Raw genomic sequence first — 21436 nt, forward strand, 5'->3', positions numbered from 1 at the left:
GTATAGATTTAGAACAGTGGTTTGCAGAAGGGCATAGTTCTGAAGACAGAAGTTGGGAAAAACTGGGGGGTAAACAGCAAGGTGAAGAAGAACGGAGGGAGAGAGAGCTAACAGACTCTCTCACTGGAGATTGCCCAGCCTATCAGTCCAAGCTCACATAGAGCAGATAAGGTGGCTACACAAAAAGCACGGCGGTTGCAAGATCAGGTTGCAAAGCGCAGAAGTGATGGGGTGACTAGGGGGAAAGTGGGTGGAAACCTTAATTGGGAGCACCTTTACTCTGAGATGGGACGCGGGTGGCACTGTGGGTTAAACCACAGAGCCTAGGACTTGCTGATCAGAAGGTTGGTGGTTCGAATCCTCGTGATGGGGTGAGCTCCCATTGCTCGGTCCCTGCTCCTGCCAACCTAGCAGTTCGAAAGCACATCAAAGTGCAAGTAGATAAATAGGTACTGCTCTGGTGGGAAGGTAAACGGTGTTTCCGTGTGCTGCTCTGGTTCGCCAGAAGCGGCTTAGTCATGCTGGCCACATGACCCGGAAGCTGTATGCCGGCTCCCTTGACCAGTAAAGCGAGATGAGCGCCGCAACCCCAGAGTTGGTCACGACTGGACCTAATGGTCAGGGGTCCCTTTACCTTTACTTACTCTGAGATGGACTCTTTGTTCTTTCGCTGTGATCATTAAAAACTCTTTAAATGGCAACAAACTGTTTTTGCTTTGTTCTGCTTATCCACAGCCAATGGGAGGGAGGAAGTCGCTTCCCGGAAGCCTGACATATAGGGAGGGTTTGTGCTTTCAAAAGAGATGGGAAGCCAGTGACTCTCCTGATATTGCTGGACTCCAGTTTCCACCAACCCCAGCTAGTATCAACAATAGTGGGCAGGGAAGAACTTTTTTCCTTCCATGCTTGCCACAGGAGAACGAACATTCTTCACATGCTCCTTCATTGGTTTTTCCCTTCACTCAAACTTTCTGATATGCTGTTCTTCCATAGGCCTTGTTTAGATTTCTTTTTATATTTTTTTTAATTTATTTATTACATACGAGATGCACAGTTACATAAAACAAGAATAAAAGTACAGTCGTACCTCGGAAGTTGAACGGAATCTGTTCCGGAAGTCCGTTTGACTTCCAAAACATTCGGAAACCAAAGCGTGGCTTCTGATTGGCTGCAGGAAGCTCCTGCAGCCAATCAGAAATTGCAGAAACCCCGTCGGACGTTAGGCTTCCAAAAATAGTTCACAAACCAGAACTCTCACTTCTGGGTTTTGCGGCGTTGGGGAGCCAAAACATTTGAAAACTAAGCTGTTCGAAAACCAAGGTACGACTGTAAATAATACTGTGTTTATGATTTGATGGAAAGAACATAGGGTGTAGCAGAAAGGGAGAAACAACAACTAGATGGAAAACTGGGTGGGAAGTCGACAAAAATAAAAGACGAAATCGTGTTTTGACTGCATTATGTTAAAAACGTTGAAACTACGGTAATTGGGGGAAAAAACAGCAGTATGCAGAATGCTCAATTAAACGTTTCTGAATACAATAACCAAGTTGTGTCAACATCTATATAGCATAATTATTAGATATGAAATGATGTACAATAATGTGTGTGCTTAGATTGTTGACCATCAGTAAAATGTATTTTGCATCAACGACAATTTTAATTTATAGGAAATAAAGGAGAAGCAGGACTTGACTGTCAACAACAGGGGTGGCTAACCTGTAGCTCTGCAGATGTGTTTTGAACTACATCTCCCAATAGCCAAAGTCAGGGAGTTGTAGTTTAGCAACATCTGGAGGACAAAATGAGCTCCTCAGATCCATTTCTGGATCCATTTCTGCATGGCCTTGTCTGTGCGTTGTCAAATTTCACAGGGCCACCAAATTTCCTACTGGAGAGATTATAGAACGTTAACTTACCAGGATGTGAAGCATCTGGCAATTCATGGCCTAGTGAGAAAGGAGGAGCATAAGGATGTTTACTCAAAAAGGACATCAGAAAACAACACTGAAAATGTTTCAGAAAGGAAATAAATAACTTACCTCTGTTTGTCTTGGACACAAAGGTGCTGTGTGCAGAACTACCACATCCCATAGTCTTCGAGCAACACACCTATTGGATTGCAATTAAACACAGTATCTTAAGTGTACAAAAGCTACATGCCAGTGGTTCCCAACCTGTGAGTGATTGCTCTCCTCTAGGGATGGGGAGGAAATTTGATTCAGTCCCATTAAGATTAATTGACCTAATTCGCACTTTCTGAAACAATGCACAAACCAGAGCACAGCCCTACTTTGGAATTTGCACATGTCTGGATTTTGAGATGCAGTTGACTCTGGAAATGTGGACAAAAATGGCAGCACTGGGGTGAAGTGTGCATAAGAATGCATATATTAATGACAACAACATAAAAATGCATCGCATGAGGGGCAATTGTTTTGAAAAAATTGTGTGAGGAGAAATAGCATACAAAAATGTGCATATCAGGAGAAATTTGTACTAAAATGCTTAGAAATGTTTGTGAGAACTTAAAAAAAAATCGCATGCTGATGCAGAAATATAGAGAACTGAATTTTAAGATTGGAAAAACGAGAAACTGAAATTGACAAATTTGTCTTCTCTTCCTCCATCATTGGTTGAACTGCTGTGACATTACTTTCAAACTGCCAGAGTTTCAAAAGTGCATTTGAATTACATTCTTTCCCTCAAAGAATTCTGGGTATTGCATACCCTTCAACATTTCTCCGATGAAAAATTGGACATCCTACCATACCCTCCAACATTTCTCTGATTAAAATTGGGACATCCTAAGTGAAAACGGGACATTCTGGGATCAAAGCAGAAACTGGGATGGCTTCTGTAAATCTGGGACTGTCCCTGGAAAATAAGGGCACTTGGAGGGTCCGGAGATACACCTCTTTGCCTGACGTTTGACATCTAAGGTATATTAGTTTAGGACCCACCCTATTCTTCCAACTGTAAATTGTTTTAACTCATTTTTATACCGCATTCTTATATAACCTGCCCTGGGATCTTATGGTGAACAGAGAGCATGAAATCTAACAAATCACCATGATAAATGGGGCCCATTCATGACTAACTTCTGAGTGATCTTCTTACATACAAGCTGAAGAGGAGATGTTTTGGTCAATATGCCTGTACGTAAATAGAAATTCATGAAAATTAAGAGGGGGGAAACATACCTTAATCCCAATGCCTGCTATAGAGAGGGCTTCTTCTACCTTTGAAGCCTTGATGGGATGTCTACTTGATTTCGGAGGTTGGTTTTTCCTGCTAGCTGTATGCATTTATAAGACAGCTGTTAATTCTCAAGTGCTTCCAAGACAGCTTTTTACACTCCGGACTGAATAAATGATCTCTGGAGGTTTAACAAGATGAGCATTCTCTTCTAGATAAAGTCACCGTGGAGAAAAAGGGAAGCTTTACCCCTTTTTTTGCTCCCTGTATGTGAAGCATCTGGTTTATTTACTCGATGTTGCTCTGAGAGATCTTAAGAGCCTTCCCATGTGACAAGGAAAGACAGCAAACTGAAATGGATTAGGATTACTTGCAGGAGGATTAGGAACAAAGGATATACCGTATTTTTCGCCCTATAGGACGCACTTTTCCCCCTCCAAAAATGAAGGGGAAATGTGTGTGTGTCCTATGGGGCGAATGCAGGCTTTCGCTGAAGCCTGGAGAGCGAGAGGGGTCGGTGCGCACAGGAAGCTGTGCGCAACCCTTGGGAGACTGGTGCGACTTCGCGCCGGTCTCCCAAGGGTTGCGCAGAGCTGCCTGCATTCCGAAGCCTGGGGAGCGCTGAAGAGTGCGCCCGGGCTTTGTGCAGCTCTCCGCAAGCCTGGGGAGACCGGCGCGACTTCCCGCCGGGCTCCCTAGGCTTGTGGATAGCAGGCTGTTCTGGGGGCTGGGGTCGGGGGAAGCTCGGGCTTCCCCCGCCCCAGCCCCGTGCCTGGGGGAAAATAAAATTTCTTTTTCTTTATTCCCCCCCCCAAAAAAACCCTAGGTGCATCCTATGGGGCAGTGCACCCTATGGGGCGAATAATACGGTAGTCCGTTGCCCTTTCTCATCTGAGGACCTGATCATGCACACCTCTGGACACTCCTCCTGTTTTTGAAACATCTGGCCTTCCAGATGTTGCCGAACTACAACTCCTCCTTTCCTTTCCTGCCTGTGAGGGGAGCACCCTGTTGCAACAGTTCAATAAAGATCAGGCTTACAAGCTACTTTGCTTCTCAATATTCTCTGGTTAGCCTGTTATTTTCTCTGATTGATGGAGAATTACAAAGGACTCTATAAGGGCTCTTGTGTTCCACAAAAGGGAATAAGGGCAGATTTTTGTTTATTACAACATTAACAGCACTTTTGACCCCGGAAGAGGGCAGAACAGGGACGGAACAGGGCACAATGGACAACACGGGTTTATGCCTGACTGCTGACGCACACAATTACCCAAAACACAACCCCTGCGCAAACAGAGTTGCCTGTACTTATGAGCCGCAGGCTGCAATGCCTTTATTTTCAATGGATTTATCTAGTCCTTTTTGAAGAGCTAGCTAAGACATTATCCATTGCCACATCTTGTGGTACTTAAGACATGGGGGAAGAAATCCAATCAGTTTGCATTTAAAGGCAAACTTACTAAATTCTCACTTTCCAAAACAATACACAAATCAAAACACAGCCATCCCTCAAAATTGGTACAGTTTTGCAACTCACCTCTCTAGCCAATAAATGCGTACTAGGGAAAGCATGTGCAAAAATGCATGTAACAGTGAAAATAACACACAGTAATTCATTATCTTTGGGGAAATCGCTTGCAAAAACGTTTTGTTAGGCAAAACTGCATACAAAAAGCTGTTTATTGGGAGAAATTTTGCATTACAACGCTGACAAATTTTCATGGTCTGCAAATCTCTGCAGAAAAACGACAAGCTCGATTTAAGATTGGAAAAATAAATCTGCAGAACCAAAACGGACAGCTGCATCCAACTGCAGTGGTAAAATTCCACACTAGAAATATACTTAGGATGAATACTTTGTTTTGCTTGTCTAGGATTTGCTTCCAGCCCATTTGTACGGACGCCTTCAATTTCTGCACTGTTTACCTCATTAGGCACTTGTTTAACACTAGTGAGTATAAACTGGGTCAGTGAAAAGCTCCCTTAACCCTCTTGGGGTTTAAAGCAGAGCGTGTTGGTAAGCAGGTAGCGACACTTCGGGTGAGATCTTGATCCTATTAAAGCCCATGGCAACATGTTTGTTGTTGACTTCAAAATACAATTTCACAGGCAAGGATTCTGGAGTGTGTGTGTATTTGTGGGGGGCGAGAAAGTATGTCTATGTCTGCTGCACTTTACCTTAGAAGCACAGAATTCACATCATTTTTAAAATATGAGATATGAAGTTCTAAAAAAACAGTCGCCCAGTTAAGACAGCATGGGATGAGAGACAGAAAGCCTGGTCACTGTATCATTTGGTGAACTACAGGTAAATGTGTTGCAATGGGAACAAAATGGTTAGATAATCGCTTCTCAATACCGAACACTTTTGCATTCTAGTGAATAAGAAAAACCAAGCAGAAGGGAGCAGATATTTTTGCCATCCAGCTAAAAAATGAAAAATGATTTGCCACGTTCTGACAGATCCAATGCAGTGGTACCTCAGGTTACATACGCTTCAGGTTACAGACTCCGCTAACCCAGAAATAGTGCTTCAGGTTAAGAACTTTGCTTCAGGATGAGAACAGAAATTGCGCAGTGGCGGCGTGGCGGCAGTGGGAGGCCCCATTAGCTAAAGTGGTGCTTCAGGTTAAGTACAGTTTCAGGTTAAGAACGGACCTCCAGAACGAATTAAGTACTTAACCCGAGGTACCACTGTACTTGAAATGTGCACATATATACAAGCAAGAATAACTCGCAAGATGTATCCCTTAACCTCATGTTCCTGTTTCAAGTCAGCTTCCCACCCTTTCAAATAGCACTTAGATCACCAAGTGAGCTGTGGGTTCAAGTCCCATGTTGGGTGAAAAATTCATGCATTGCAGGGGGCTGGACTAGATGACTATCATGGTCCCTTCCAACTCTACAATTTTATGATATCCACAGGGTGGCGCTGTGGTCTAAACCACTGAGCCTCTTGGGCTTGGCGATCAGAAGGTTGGCGGTTCGCATCCCCACGATGGGGTGAGCTCCCATTGCTCTGTCCCAGCTCCTGCCAACCTAGCAGTTCGAAAGCACGCCAGTGCAAGTAGATAAATAGGTACTGCTGTGGCAGGAAGGTAAACGGCATTTCCATGCACTCTGGTTTCATAGAATCATAGAATAGAATCATAGAGTTGGAAGAGACCACAAGGGCCATCGAGTCCAACCCCCTGCCAAGCAGGAAACACCATCAGAGCACTCCTGACATATGGTTGTCAAGCCTCTGCTTAAAGACCTCCAAAGAAGGAGACTCCACCACACTCCTTGGCAGCATCACGGTGTCCTGTTGCACCAGCAGCAGTTGGCCACATGTCTGTGGACAAACGCCAGCTCCCTCGGCCTGAAAGCGAGATGAGCTCCACAACCCCATAGTCGCCTTTGACTGGACTTAACTAGGGGTCCTTTACCTTTTTACCTTACAAACATTCTTAATTTGCCGCATTGTGGAGGGGGACTGGGAACCACACAAAGAAGCAACTTGTTCAAAAGCTACTACTTTGTAAGTGTGAGTATTTTGTCAATATCCTCCTTTGCAGTTCCCAGAAATGGATGTGCTATACAGTGGTGGGCCTGGGATAGCTCAGTTGGTAGAGCACAGGACTCTTAATCTCAGGGTTGTGGGTTCGAGCCCCGTGTTGGGCAAAAGATTCCTGCATTGCAGGGGGTTGGACTAGATGGCCCTCGTGGTCCCTTCCAACTCTATAATTCTATGATTCTATGATCATAAATAAGGCAGGGATTCCAAGTACAGTAGTACCTCAGGTTACAAACGCTTCAAGTTACAGACTCCGCTAACTCGGAAGTAGTACCTCAGGTTAAGAACTTTACTGCAGGATGAGAACAGAAATTGTGCGGCGGCAGCGGGAGGCCCCATCAGCTAAAGTGGTACCTCAGGTTAAGAACAGTTTCAGGTTAAGAATGGACCTTCAAAACGAATTAAGTTCTTAACCCGAGGTACCACTGTATTATACGCACACACAAAAATCACATATACCCGAGCCCTTGGTGTCACCCTACGACTAGCGGATGAGGGGAGATATGGAACCCTTGTATTCGACAGCTGGTCTACTGAGTGGGTCTCACCTTCATGTGAGAGGAAAGGCTTAAAAGCTCTTTCCACGCTGAGTAACCTCAACCATACCTGGCATGAAAAGAGCTTTTAAGCTCTCCACCGTGCTTGGATTTGACTTGTGCAATTTCAGCCAGCTGCATGTGGTTGAAATTGCGCAAGTTAAATGTGTGTAAGATGCAATTATACCGCTTTGGCTTTTTATGCTGCAGTATTACAAGGCTGGCTCTGGCTCAGAAACCACAGAGTCTTTGATACAGGATGAGAAGTAGGCGAGATAAGAGGGAGGGTGGGGGGAAGAAAACCACCACCACTTTAAAAATCCATTTATTTCAGTTCTGTCCTCATAGATCAACAACAAAACATTGTATTTCTGGGGGGAGGGGGACACAATAAAAATAATTCATCAATTCATCAACTTCAGCTTCTGCTTACCAATCATTTTGCAAGAGCAGAAAAAAGGCACTAGTAAGCTGAAATGTTTTTGGTCTTATTTTGGGTGTAAGTCCGGTGCATTATTAATGGCTTTATACACTGGGAGGTGGGGGCTGCTGGGGTATCCTCAGTGAGTCTCCTTAGCCTACAAAAGGAGATGTGCAAAATGAGAATTTTCTTCTACAGCATCTTTCTAAAGTGTCCCATGCAAAGTGGAAAAAAAAACAGAGTTTGGGGGGCAGTGAATTGTTTGGCTACTTAGGAGCCCCAGCAAATGCTCAGTTCTATCATTTTCTGAAGTTTCAGCAAGCTCTCTGCATTTTTGTGCCTTCACAATCTGCTGAAAATCATACGAAGATGGAACTCATAACGCTCCACTCTGTTGCAGTTCTGTTTCTGTATGGTCAGCGCTCCTCTGTATATGAGGGAGGAATGATTTCAGGTTCTATACAGTCAACTGCACCCAGTGAGTGACCCTTTAACTCACAAATATTGTACAGGACAACACAGGCTGTTATTACAGCAGACACATTATCGTCAGCAACTGGGAGTTTGCATTTGAGGCAACATCAGCATCCCTTAAAGCAACCAAATCGTGCATCTATTAAAACCGTGGCTGAATAACATTTTTTTTGGGGGGGGGGCAACTCTATGATTCCATCAACCCCTTCTTCTGTGAGGTATGTGTTTGCCACGAATTGGTACACCAGAGTTCCCAGGCACAGATACCCACATCCATTTCTTGGCAAGGTGCAGTTTACAGAAATGAAGGCATCGCGGTTTTCGCCACTCCTGCTAACTTCCAGACTGATAAAAAGTTTACACTGGTGTCTGTTCCTTGTAATGGGAATGGAATGATAGTTTTTCCTATTAGCGTGTTGATCTGATTTGTCCTGGGATAGCATCTACCACACCGATGCAGTGGGGGAAGCCCCTGCACAAAGACCAGAATAAAAGAAAGAAAGAAAACTAAAATCAGTGCCCTGCTACTGTTAGGCCAACATGCACCTGTAACACATGGCAATTCTGTAATGAGCTGCAACTTTTGGTAGGTTGTCTCCCAGCTGTGGGATGTGATCCATGAGAGGCAATCAAGTACAACATTCCTTGTAATGCTAGAGAAGACATGCAAGCGAATGTTTGGTCCAGCCAGTTGAAACTTCCTGGTCCTCTTGGCTGCAACATCCTTCCTTCTGCATGTGATAGAAGGTGGGTGTGACCTAACCTGTCCAGGTAACAAAAGGACAAGTCACACAGCACCCTTCCCTTCTTTTTGACTTCCTTCTTCGTTTGACCAGCTTTTAGTTAGGACTGCTCTGCTAGCTCTCAGCTAGCAGAAGCACTGGGATTATTCCCCCATATGGGGTAGATCCACATGTACATATTTGGTCCAGCGCCGAGGGCCTTCTGGCGGTTCCCTCACTGCAAGAAGCCAAGTTACAGGGAACCAGGCAGAGGGCCTTCTTGGTAGTGGCACCCGCCCTGTGGAACGCCCTCCCACCAGATGTCAAAGAGAAAAACAACCACCAGACTTTTAGAAGACATCTGAAGGCAACCCTGTTTAGGGAAGCTTTTAATGTTTAACAGACCACTGTATTTTAATCTTTGTAGGAAGCCGCCCAGAGTGGCTGGGGAAACCCAGCCAGATGGGCAGGGTATTAATAATAATAATAATAATAATAATAATAATAATAATAGTAATAATAGTAATAATAGTAATAATAGTAATAATAATAATTACTAAGTCTGCCTTCAGGAATCCAACTGTGAACTGATGTGAGAAACTTCTTTTATTGACTTTGAATAAGATTGTGGCGCCTTTATTCTTTTAAGAGGGATTCAAGGAAACTTACCAGGAGCATAAATTCAATCTGAGACAGACTGAATTGTATAATAGTGAGAGGCTAACACGAGCCTGCAACCAGCTATCTGCTGTGCATGTAAAAAGGGGAACGTAACTCTGCTAAGTAAAGGAACTTGCTAGCACAAGCTAGGAAGGATATTAATTAACAATATATCCTCTCCTGCCACCCTGAACATTCCCCACACCAGCTTCACAAACTGGCTCGGTAGCAGATGTCTGATAGCAAGCCAAAACTCCAGGACCACATTTGCCATGGTGGATATCCCAACATAAAACTGAGTAGCCACTTCTCTCTAGCAGGGCACATTGGACAGCCACAAAATTCCTGGGTTTTCCCCTGCAGATATACTGTATTTTTCGTCCCATAGGACGCTCCGTCCCATAGGACGCACCTAGTTTTTTGGGGGGGAAATAAAGGAAAAAAAATTTCCCTTTATTTCCCCCCCCCCAAAAGCAGGTCGGGGAAACCGAACCAGGTCGAGGAACAGTGGGATGGCGGCGCTGCGCCTCCCTGCTGTCCCCCGAGCTTGTGGGGCTGGCCCATGTCTGCCCGGCGCGAGGGGCGCTCTGCTTCAGGGCGCCCCGCCTGCCGGGCAGCAGGCTGCTATCCGCAGTGTGGGGAGCCTTGCGGGGAACTCCTGCAGGGCTGTCCACGCTGCGGATGTCTGTCCGGTGCGCGCGGCGCTCTGCTTCAGGGCGCCCCGCCCGCCGGGCAGCAGGCTGCTATCCGCAGCGTGGGGAGCCCTGTGGGGGCCTCCCACAGGGCTCCCCATGCTGCGGATGTGTTCCCAAAGCGCTGGGCGCTCTGTTTTCAGGGCGCCCGGTGCTCCGGGAAACAGGCTGCTATCCACAGCCTAGACATCCCTACGGGAACTCCCGCAGGGCTGCCTAGGCTGCTGATGTCTTCCTGAAGCCTGGAGAGCGAGAGGGGTCGGTGCGCACCGACCCCTCTTGCTCTCCAAGCTTCAGCGAAAGCCTGCATTCGCCCCATAGGACGCACACACATTGCCCCTTCATTTTTGGAGGGGGAAAAGTGCGTCCTATAGGGCGAAAAATACAGTAGCTTCCTGCATTGCTGAAGCTGATATGAAAGAAGGTCTGATCTCAAAGAGGGCGGCTCATTCAGAGGTTTTTAATTCAGCGTTCATCAACCCACAGTATCATGACGAGGTTCTCTTAACAGGCAGAGCCTGATGGATAAACAGGCAGTCAGACAAGAGTTTTCCCTTTCTTTCCTTTTCCAGTTGGGGCAGGTCGCTACTACTGGGGGCATAAAATACGCTTGCGTTTCCGGGAAAATAAGAAAATGAGAGACTTTGAATACCAAGCTTTCTGGCAAGCACAAAGCAGTTAAATGCCAGGAATTGCAAGCAGGAATGTTGGAGAATTCCTCTAAAAACAGAAGCGGGAACAGAGACTGCCACTGGCTGCTTATTTGCTCCACGTCTGGAACTAAAATCCATCCAGCGAATATAATCAGAATTTTCTGGTGTCGTTGGCTTTCAGTGTGCAAATGATATGTAATTAGTTACGTCCCACCCGCTTAATTTGCATTGTGTTTCCTTGGCACTGAAATGGATGGAGTGCAATAACATAATTAAGCAAATGATGTAGTTTTGCCACAGCGGACAGCAAGACAGATCCTGTGGGCTTTGGCAGAAGAACTGCTGCAAAATGCAAACAGTATTGCACGTGACGAATGCAAGGTGGAACAAAAACTGACACCTTCTTACACCCCTAATTGCAAGCCGGAAGTGCCGGGTATTTGGAAGGGTGTCCGAACTTCTATTCCAAATGACAATCTGCATTAAATATCAGAACTTACATGTTTTCACACCAAGTTCCTGATCCGTGTCATGTAATTGCCAGGGGTTGCAGCACTCATTACGGTGGTGTAAACTGTTCCCCTGGTAAAGAATAGGAAACGAATTGAGTCATGGTATATACCAGGGACGTCCAAATCCCAAGAGATCTACTCACAGAACAAAAAACTGGCAGTGATCTACCCCTTTTTTGGGGGGGGGGGTTTCAGGTCAAAATTGTTGAGCTTTCTTTAGGGAGGAAAGTCCCGTTTTTTGGGGTTCAGGTCAAAGATGCTCTTTTGCCACCGCAAAGGAGAGGGAGCCTGCGATCGACCCCAATCTACCAAAACCTCCCAGGAATCAACCAGTCGACCGCGATCGACCTGTTGGACATCACTGGTATATACTGTCGAACAGCACCCCAATCTCTGAGCACTGTGAGATTCCAGGTGCTCCAATCGCTTACCCAGCGTTCGGTTTCCTTGGAATGAGGGACAGCAGAGGCTGTACAACTTACGATGGAGAGGCTCACAGTACAGTGGTACCTCGGGTTACATACACTTCAGGTTATAGACTCTTCAGGTGACAAACTCCGCTAACCCAGAAATCGTACCTTGGGTTAAGAACTTTGCTTCAGGATGAGAACAGAAACCGTGAAGCGGCGGCGCAGCAGCAGCAGCAGGAGGCCCCATTAGCTAAAGTGGTGCTTCAGGTTAAGAACAGTTTCAGGTTAAAAACAGCCCTCCAGAATGAACTAAGTTCTTAACCCGAGGTACCACTGTATTAATGGCCCCAAAGGGTCTTACTTCTGCCATAGCCACAGTCTTGGACCCAGCAGAAATCAGCCATGGCTCTGCCTCTCCGCTGCCCAGCCTACTTCTAGAGCACACATTCCACTCTGGCTTTTGTCCTTCGAACTACCAGCAAGGCGAGAGAGGGGCCCCCACCTATTTGCCCTCTGGCACAGAGCCATTTCCTTTGTTACCTTAATGACCCATACTTAAGGGACCCTAATGGCCCTTGCCTGGCTAATTCAGCAGCTGGATTACGATATAGAAGCAATGCGAGCTGCTAGCTTGAAAGCAAAACATAAACGGGAATGTTGGGACTGTTCCGTGGGAAACAGAGGGACAGTCTATTCACAGTGCGAAGCACCGGAATTAGCTCAGAGTGTAATATGAGCTGTACAGGAAGTACAGGAGGAGTTTGTCTCTCGGCTGCTGGAGTTTGAAGAGAGCAGACGCGTTTCTCTGTAACGCTGCAAAGACAGAAATAAAGGCATGTAAATACGTTTCTGTCTATCTCTTTCCCCTGCCCAATGCGGGGGGCAGGAAAGAGTGGTGTGTTCTTCTCACGCTGAGGAGGATCGCCGATCGTGACCTAGCCTGTATCCTGCCGGGAAATGCAGACAGGGAGGTCAACCGGAGATCAAGCCGGGTGCCTGGAGAATGGCCAGTTTCTCCTGATAAAGGCTTGATTCCCAACACCTTGCTGGATCCCAGGAATTAAAAGGGACTCCATCATACAACCTCATCTGGCTTGGTGCCCTTGAAATGCTGCTAGATTGCAGCTCCCGTCATCACACTGGCTGGGGGGCTCATGGGAGTTGTAGTCCAGCAACATCTGGAGGGCACCATCTCAGCTAGTCCTGCCATAGAGATATTGATAGGCCAACCTCCAGGTGTTGCTGAACTACAACTCCCATAATGCCTAGCCATTAGCCATGCTTGCAAGGGCTGATGGGATTTGCAGTCCAACAACATTTGGTGGGGACAGATGTTCCCCATTCGAGGCCTAAAGGAAGGCGGGCAGGGTGGAATCCAAACCTATTATAGAAAAAATGCAAACAAAACTTACTCATTTAAGACTGGATAGACTGACAATACCTGGAAAAAACCAAAATGAAATGAAAGGAGTCCATTTATTTATGTATTTAAAAGCATTTCTAAACAGCTGAAGCTTTTAAAACACTGAAGGGGGTTACGTTCCGAGGCACCACATGCACCAGTGAAATCCCGTATATTTGAAAGACAATTGGAAAAGCCTGCAGGCACCCTGCCCCCATCCTGCCTCTTTTTTAAAGCTTTTGAGTCACTTCTGGGTTCAGTGTGTTGTGCTTATACATGGTAGCTCATAAATGAAAGGTTTCCCTGTAACAACAGGGTGTAATCTTGTGGGCCATGGAAAGCCTGGGCAAAAAGAAAGGCCTTTACAAGTGATACTGTGATAGGAATTTTATGGTCTTAAATATATAGTAATGTTCATAACTGCACATACATAGATCAGCACAGGAAAGCCAACCTGGAACCATTTTGATTCCTAAACTGACCAAATCCTTTCTCTGCAAGGTTAAAAATGGAAAAGCCTCCCCATTGTCTCTTCCTTCACAAATCCTGTCTTAATCTGTGTTTGAATAAGGTGTGAGCCTGTGACCTGGCCCAGGAAATAAGTATTTTACCACCACAAAAGAATGGCCAGGCTCCCCAGAAATCCAATCAAGCAACTTGCCAGACAGGAGATAAACTGTGACAGGAGATAAATAAGGAGAAGAGAAAAACAACATTTAAATTTCTGTGATGTAAGTGGGATGTATCTGAGGGGTGGTCTTAGGTTACACCCCTTCTGTGATGTATGCATAATGTTTCTGGGGGTGGTCTTGAACTAGAAAATGGGAATTTCAAAAGTCTTTATAAGGCCTTGCAGGCCATTGTTCTGGGTCCTCTTCCTCTCCTGCGTGTGAGGGGAGTACCCTGTTGCAACAGATCAATAAAGATCAAGCTTACTAGCTGCTTTGCTTCTCAATATTCTCTGGTTGGCCTCTGTTATTTTCTCCTACCAATAGGGAACCTATGTAAGGACTCTATATGGGCTCTTGGATACCCCATAAGGGAAAAGGGCATATTTTTATTTACAACAGATATTTACAACAATACGGAAGGGGGGGCATGTCTTCTTCACCTTCTTCTTCGCTACAATATATCCATTTATTTCCGAGTCCAATTGTCAATGTCAAAAGGGACTAAAATCTATAAAAATCATAGAAAATCAACGTTCCCATTTTGCTCAATTTCTCTAGGACTCCATGACACCTCCCCTGTCCTCCATAATCCCTCAGGCAAGGTGTCACGTACTCTCAGGAAGACCCTAATCCTGTCAAATCACTCTGCCAAGCCTTTCCTCCCGGCAAGGCCAGGTGGCAGACTATGCATACATGGACCATTGTCTTCTCATCAGGTACTCAGGATGTGCTTATCTGCGCATATCTCCAGCTCTGCATATTCCCCCCTCCCTCCTCCATATGATAATCCTGTGTAACCCAACCTCTTCTTAATGTATTCATGATGTAACTGGGATGTATTTTGCACTGTATTCTGGGACATGGAGGGAAGTTTCAAAAGTTCATGTCACCCCTTTCTCGCTGTTCAATCTCGTCTTGAACCTGTTGCGCAATAAACTTGGATCTTCTGCAGTTTGCTCCTGTCTCCGGGCTGAGCTCATTTTCTTCTGCAGGGACCCGGGGACTTAGTCCAATGAGCTGGGTGGCAGAGTAGCCCCACACCCAGATTTTACCGTAACAGATGGCGCCCAACGTGGGGCTCGAACCCACGACCGAGATTAAGAGTCTCATGCTCTACCGACATTTTACCATAACAACAAGACACACAAAGCAACTGATGGATGGTAGTTTATGTATGCCAAAAGGAAGGGCCTTCCTGAGTACAGGGGCAATGGCACCTGTATGTGTCAGGGACCGTGCTGAGGAGGCGTGCGCTGAAGAGGAATGGTGGGAGTCTCCCCCTCCCCCTGCTCTGGATTTTGAATTTTCCTAGGAGCAGAGGACAGTGTAGATTTGGAACAGTGGTTTGCAGAGGGGCATAGTTCAGAAGGCAGAAGCTGGGAAATACGGAGGGGAACAGCTAGGAGAAGAAACACTGGAAGAGAGAGGGTTAACAGATTCACAGTCTCTGGGCAGCATTCACACACACACACACACACACACACACGTCTCCAAAGTCATTGAGAGCTCAGAAAGTGTCAGCACAGAAAGCACAGAGGGTACAAGCTCAGATTACAAGACGTAGGAGTGGTGTAGACTAATAGGGATGGAGGGGGTGTTAGCCTTAATTGGGAGCACCGCCATTCTGGGAGATGTGTTCTTTGTTCTCTTGCTGTGATTATTAAAGTTTCTAACTGGTAAGAAGACTCATTTTCCTTTGTTCTGCTTATCTGCTGCCATGGGGGAGAAAGCTGGTTCCCTGAGCAAAGCAAAGGCACCCCAAGAGGTAATCGCTCAACCCCTTAACTGAAATTAGGCATTAAAGAAGCACTGCGTTGCAGCCAATACAATATGCTGTGGTGTGTGATTGTTTGTGTGTGTGTGTGTGTGTGTGTGTGTTACCCCCGAAAGGTTCTCGTTTGCAAATGTGGCAAACCTTGAAAAATCCCAAGAGAGAACTATCCTAGCGTAAAGACCTCAAAAAAAGTGAGTTTTGTTTTGTTTATAAAATGAGCAGGATGTAAAATGGAAGACTTACTTTGTAGAGAGACTCGAGATTAATATTCTTCTGTCCGGTGGCATTCAGTGCTTTCATGGCTTGGGTTCTGCAGAGTAAAAATAAAACCATTTCATACCGGAGGTAAGAGGTGTTGGAGTGTTTTGCGATTCTCCTTGTCCATGCAAAAATAAAATAATAAAAGAACAGCAGTCTTGCTCTGTGAGATCCGTTTCGATTGACGCAGCCTGACAACCCTAAGGTAAAGGGATCCCTGACCATTAGGTCCAGTCATGACCGTCTCTGGGGTTGCAGCGCTCATCTCGCTTTATTGGCTGAGGGAGCCGGCGTACAGCTTCTGGGTCATGTGGCCAGCATGACTAAGCCACCTCTGGCGAACCAGAGCAGTGCACGGAAACGCTGTTTACCTTCCCGCCAGAGTGGTACCTATTTATCTACTTGCACTTTGACGTGCTTTTCAACTGCTAGGTTGGCAGGAGCAGGGACTGAGCAACAGGAGCTCACCCCGTCACGGGGATTCGAACCGCCGACCTTCTGATCGGCAAGTCCTAGGCTCTGTGGTTTAACCCACAGCGCCACCCACGTCCCTCTGACAACCCTACCTATGCACAAAAGGGAGATATTCCAACTGTGGAAGTATAACAAAGTATGCATATACAGTTCCTTTTCTTCTTTCTTTAAAATAAGATAATCTTGACACAATTTACCTCCCAGCAAAACATACGGTACCTTCGATGATCTAGAGGAGGAGGGGTTGTCCAGTGATCATAGTTTGTCTCTACCCGGTACCACCTACATAAAATGAACATAAAAACTTTATCACTGTATCCTTTTGCCATATGGGTATAAGGTACTTAATTTTTTTAAAAAGGTGGAGATTAGTTCCCTCAAAACTTTTCAGACCTACTGTCTGTAAGGTCTAGAACATTCATTGTTCAAGCCACTAAAATTAAGGAACAAGATCCAGGGAGGTCCATTAATTTCAGCGGGTGTTCTCTGAGCAAAACTTAAGTTGATTACCACAATACATGAAGGCGCTTTTTGTATTTTGTTACCCAGAATACCTGTGTTGTTTCTGCTGTATTCATGATGAGAGCTGTGGTTACTGTAAGTAAAACATTTTAACTTACTAAAGGTTGTAGTCTATTCACTCCGAGAGGGATAGAGGAAGGGGAAGAATTGTAAATGCTTAATACTGGGACATTGTACACAAAATCTGGCGACCATCCAGGTCATCTTCTGATCTTTGCGTAACAGCAAAAGGTCAAATTTTTGCTTTTGCGGGAGGTCGGAAAGCCTCACCAGTAGGGGATCAATGATCTTACTACGTGCCTCTTCATAAAAGGGACATCTAAAGAACAAGTGTTCTGGGCTTCCTATCTCTCCCAATGGACAGGTGCAAAGTCTCTGAGCATAGGGGAGTTTTCTAAAGGCTCCATCCAGGACCGGCGAGGGAAGAGCCGAGCTTCTGGCGAGTGTAAAGGCCCTCCTTGCATTTCTAGATACGAGAAAGAGGAGAAATGCTGCCGGTGCAGCTATATATCTCTCGATTTCTCCAATTTTATAGTCGGGGCAGCTTGCGCAGTCCTGTTGTCTCTCGGTGTCTAATATTCTTTGCCTGACCGTAGCTTTTGCCTGGCCCAAGCCCAGACTTAGAAGGGCTTGAGGGGCAAAACCCAGTTTCCGGAGGGTGTTCAGGACTGCAGTCTGCCAGCCTGACTGGAATTGGTTGCAGAGGATCAATGGGGCTATCCGGCGGGGGAGCAGATTCAGTGTCAGCCATTTGTAGATTGATGTTAGGCAGATGCTAGCCTCCACTCTCATTATCATATGGTTTTGTTTTTGTTTGTTTGTTTGTTTTATCCTGGTCTGTGACCGTAATAAAGTTCATTCATACTGGGACATTTAAAGGTGTAACAATCTATATTCCCCGTGCTTTGCAAATACTGCGTAGATTTGTGTTTTAAACTCTGCTGGGGGCTATTTCGGCTAAAGAGTGAATCAGGCCCCATACACTTTTTGAATTCAGGCAGTCAGCCGTTTTTTCTCTGTGATTCCCCACACATGGGGGGAGCTCTTCACAATTACTGGTGCTCCCCAGTTGTTTATTTCCCAACACTCTGCCCCGCTCATAAGACACCAAGGGGCAATTATACCCCTCCATCTACAAATTCATAACTTGTTTCCTGCAAAACCCAGGGTTACAAAATTTCACACTTACCCTCCAGTCAGAGGATCCAAGGGCCAAATATCTACTGGACCGCTTCTCCTTCTCGTAATCACTGCCCCCTCCCCGGGTTTCGTGCCCCCAATGATGAAGTAGACGTTTGCTATAATCGGTGTCTTGGACAGCATGAGAGCGGCAGCCTCAAAGTTCTCAGCTTCGCTCAAAACCTGTAGCAAAGCAGAAACAAGAGTGGGCATTTTGGACTGTTATGTACTGAGTTGAATAGGATCCAAATGCAGCAGTCTGATTAGTCCTAGAACAATAGGATTCAGAATGCAGCAGTCTGATTGGTCCTAGAACAATGCAGCAGTCTGATTGGTCCGCAGGAGCCACCCAATCCAGCTCCCGATGGAAGTGAATCCACAACCTGATTGGCCTACAGGAGAATCCAGGAATTAGCCAATCACATGCGGCCCATTGTGTAAATAATGTATATAAAGCAGATATTTTGGGGAAAATTTCATTCCTCTCTACTATGAGCTGAATAAAGAGCATGAAATCCACACTCGACTCCGAGTATATTTCATGGACTGTGAGGTCCACACCATAAGGGGGTTCCTGTACCTTTAAGGGTTGCATAAAAGGCACAGCTTTTCCCATCACAGGGCTGTAGAGCTGGGAAAAGTCACAGAAGCACACTGCGCATTATCCCAAGGCTCCAGAAGTAACCGAGTTGCTGCTTATCAGAATCCTGAAAACCCGAATTCCCATTTTAAGGAAGCAACCTTCTAGTCCTCATATTTCATAGAATCATAGAAGAGACCTCTGTGCAATGCAGGAATCTCAGCTAAAGCATCCTTGACAGGTGGGCATCCGATATCTGCTTAAAAGCCTCCAAGGAAGGAAAGTTTGCAGAGCTAAGCTGAAAAGCACCAAGGGCAGAGTGCCTGAAACAGCTGGCAAGCAAAACAAGCCTCAGAATGATGTTTGCTTTTAACTGGCACATTTAGCAACCTGAATCAGGTTTCAACAGAGGATGCAAAGATTGTTGTTTAAGATCTGTGCTGATTTTTTATGACTTCAAAGCTGAATGGTCATGGCACCTGAAAGAAATTTACTTTTGCTGCAATGGTTTGAGTTCTATCAAGAAAACCGAGTGTTGTTGGTCTTGAAATGCATATTTTTAAGGACCCCACCCTCTATTCTGCAATGGTGGTTTCTTTTAAACTGTTTTAAATGTTGCATTTTAAAGTGTTGGGACCTCCCCTGGGGCCTCAAGGTGAAGGACAAGTAATAAAGAAAGATGCCTTAAGTCCCTGTCAAGGAAAAAGGTGGGGTATAAATAAATAAATTAAGATTAAATAATAATAAAATAATAATAATAATAATAATAATAATAATAATAATAATAATAATAATAATAATAGATTTGGAGGGCACCATACTGGCTTCTCCTGCTCTCGGAAAAAAACCAAAACGAAACCATCTGTCACAAGAAGCACGGAAAATATCTTAATGAATAAGAGAAATAAACTAAATGCACATTTCTCCCATTTGTAATAGCCTCCCTCCACTAAAAAAAAAAACCACCGTTGTAAATTCTTAGATGTATTGGGCAGGGACCACTCTTTTTCTGCGCTACCCAAATTATAACATTTCTGAACCTTCACCACCCCTAGAACTATTTTACAAAGCAACATTATCTGTGCAATCGGAAAAAGAGAGACTAATAACATTTGGATTTTCAGCAACTTGGTGGTTAGTGAGCAACAAATCTGAAAAGAGCGAAACTTTGGCTACTTACAGTCCTGGCCAGCCAGCTGGCCGGAGAATTTCGATTCAGGAAAGTGGCAATTGCAGTCTCCCACCATGCGCTACGATCTATAAGAGCGTGTAAGGGGAAGAGAAACGCCTCGTGAGAATCAGCCGTCACAAACATAGGCCGTTTCGTCTTATTGCTTCAGTGCTTAAGAGCTCCCATCCCAAATGGCCAGAATGAATATAAAAAGCATTTCTTCAAAGCAAAATAAAATCACAGAACAGACCATAGACAGAGTGGCAGTGCTTAGCTGACTTCCCTCCACCTGCGTTATGGGGGCATATTGATAGGGAGGAGGAGTAAGGGAGTGGCAAGGTCAGCGTAGTGCAAACTTGCCAGCAGAGCCCAACTGGTGCTCAAGTCACTGGTCACTGCGCAAGTTGCGGGCTTTGCCCCTCCTCCTCCTGGTATATCACAGCAAAGATGGTGACAGGAGGTCAGGTAAGCACTGTTATCCTGCCCGCTGTGGGAGGACCAGGCCTATTATTTTTGTTATTGCAATGTACTATATACATTACCCAAGTACAGTCGTACCTCGGAAGTCGAACGGAATCTGTCCTGGAAGTCTGTTCGACTTCTGAAACATTTGACTTCCAAAGCGCGGCTTCTGATTGGCTGCAGGAAGCTCCAATCAGAAACTGTAGAAGCCCCATCGGACGTTCAGATTCCAAAAAAAAAATCAAAAACCAGAACACTCGCTGGTTCAGGAGTCAGATCATTCGACTACCAAGGCATTCGGGAGCCGAGGAACGACTGTATACTGTATAATGCATTGCCCATATTGTTCAGAATGCAACAGAACTGCCCATTTTTTGTCTGCAAGCCTTGATCTTCATTCCTGGGGGTGGGAGCTATCTATCAGGGCCTCCTTAGCGGTGGCTCCCCATTTATGGAACTCCCAGGCAAAGTCTCGTCTTTCCCCACAGTTACTATTTCCAAAAAAGAAAGCTAAAGAGGTTCCTATCTGTCCATGTGTTTTGGCTTATGAAGTGTAAAAGGGTGAAGGTAAAGGGACCCCTGGCAATTAAGTCCTGTCACGAACGACTCTGGGGTTGCGGCGCTCATCTCGCTTTACAGGCCGAGGGAGCCGGCGTTTGTCCACTTCTGCAGACAGTTTTTCCGGGTCATGTGGCCAGCATGACTAAGCCGCTTCTGGCAAAACCAGAGCAGCGCACGGTTACACCATTTACCTTCCCGCTGGAGCGGTACCTATTTATCTACTTGCACTGTGTACTTTCAAACTGCTAGGTTGGCAGGAGCTGGGACCGAACAATGGGAGCTCACCCCATCGCGGGGATTCCAACCTTTCGATCGGCAAGCCCAAGCGGCACAGTGGTTTAACCCACAGCGCCACCCGCACTGTGTATGAAGTGTACTATTTTCCAAATGTGGCCGTACCGATATGAATCATGGATGTTGCGCTATGTTTTACTGTAATTTTCTTTTAATTATGGTTTTCTCTCTTTAACATTCTTTTAAATCTTTTTTTTTTTTTTTAATCTACATTATGCTCCAGAATGGAAGCGGGGAGGGAATCAAAGTAG

The 21436-nt window shown here is 45.5% G+C and overlaps 1 protein-coding gene across 1 annotated transcript in view; it reads right to left on the reverse strand.

The window, feature by feature from the left end:
- Positions 1-7605: 7605 nt before the first annotated feature.
- Positions 7606-21436, reverse strand: part of NAAA (N-acylethanolamine acid amidase) — a 38598-nt gene continuing 24767 nt past the window's right edge. The window contains exons 15-21 of the mRNA XM_081207537.1: positions 19878-19954; positions 18128-18300; positions 16636-16698; positions 15928-15994; positions 13250-13278; positions 11416-11497; positions 7606-8660 (exon numbers count right to left, since the gene is read on the reverse strand). Coding sequence (XP_081063663.1) covers positions 11422-11497; positions 13250-13278; positions 15928-15994; positions 16636-16698; positions 18128-18300; positions 19878-19954 — 485 coding nt within the window. The 3' untranslated portion in view covers positions 7606-8660; positions 11416-11421. The remainder of the gene's footprint in view (positions 8661-11415; positions 11498-13249; positions 13279-15927; positions 15995-16635; positions 16699-18127; positions 18301-19877; positions 19955-21436) is intronic.

The sequence above is a fragment of the Podarcis bocagei genome (genome assembly GCF_964188305.1).
Source record: "Podarcis bocagei genome assembly, chromosome: 9".
Lineage (NCBI taxonomy): Eukaryota > Metazoa > Chordata > Lepidosauria > Squamata > Lacertidae > Podarcis > Podarcis bocagei.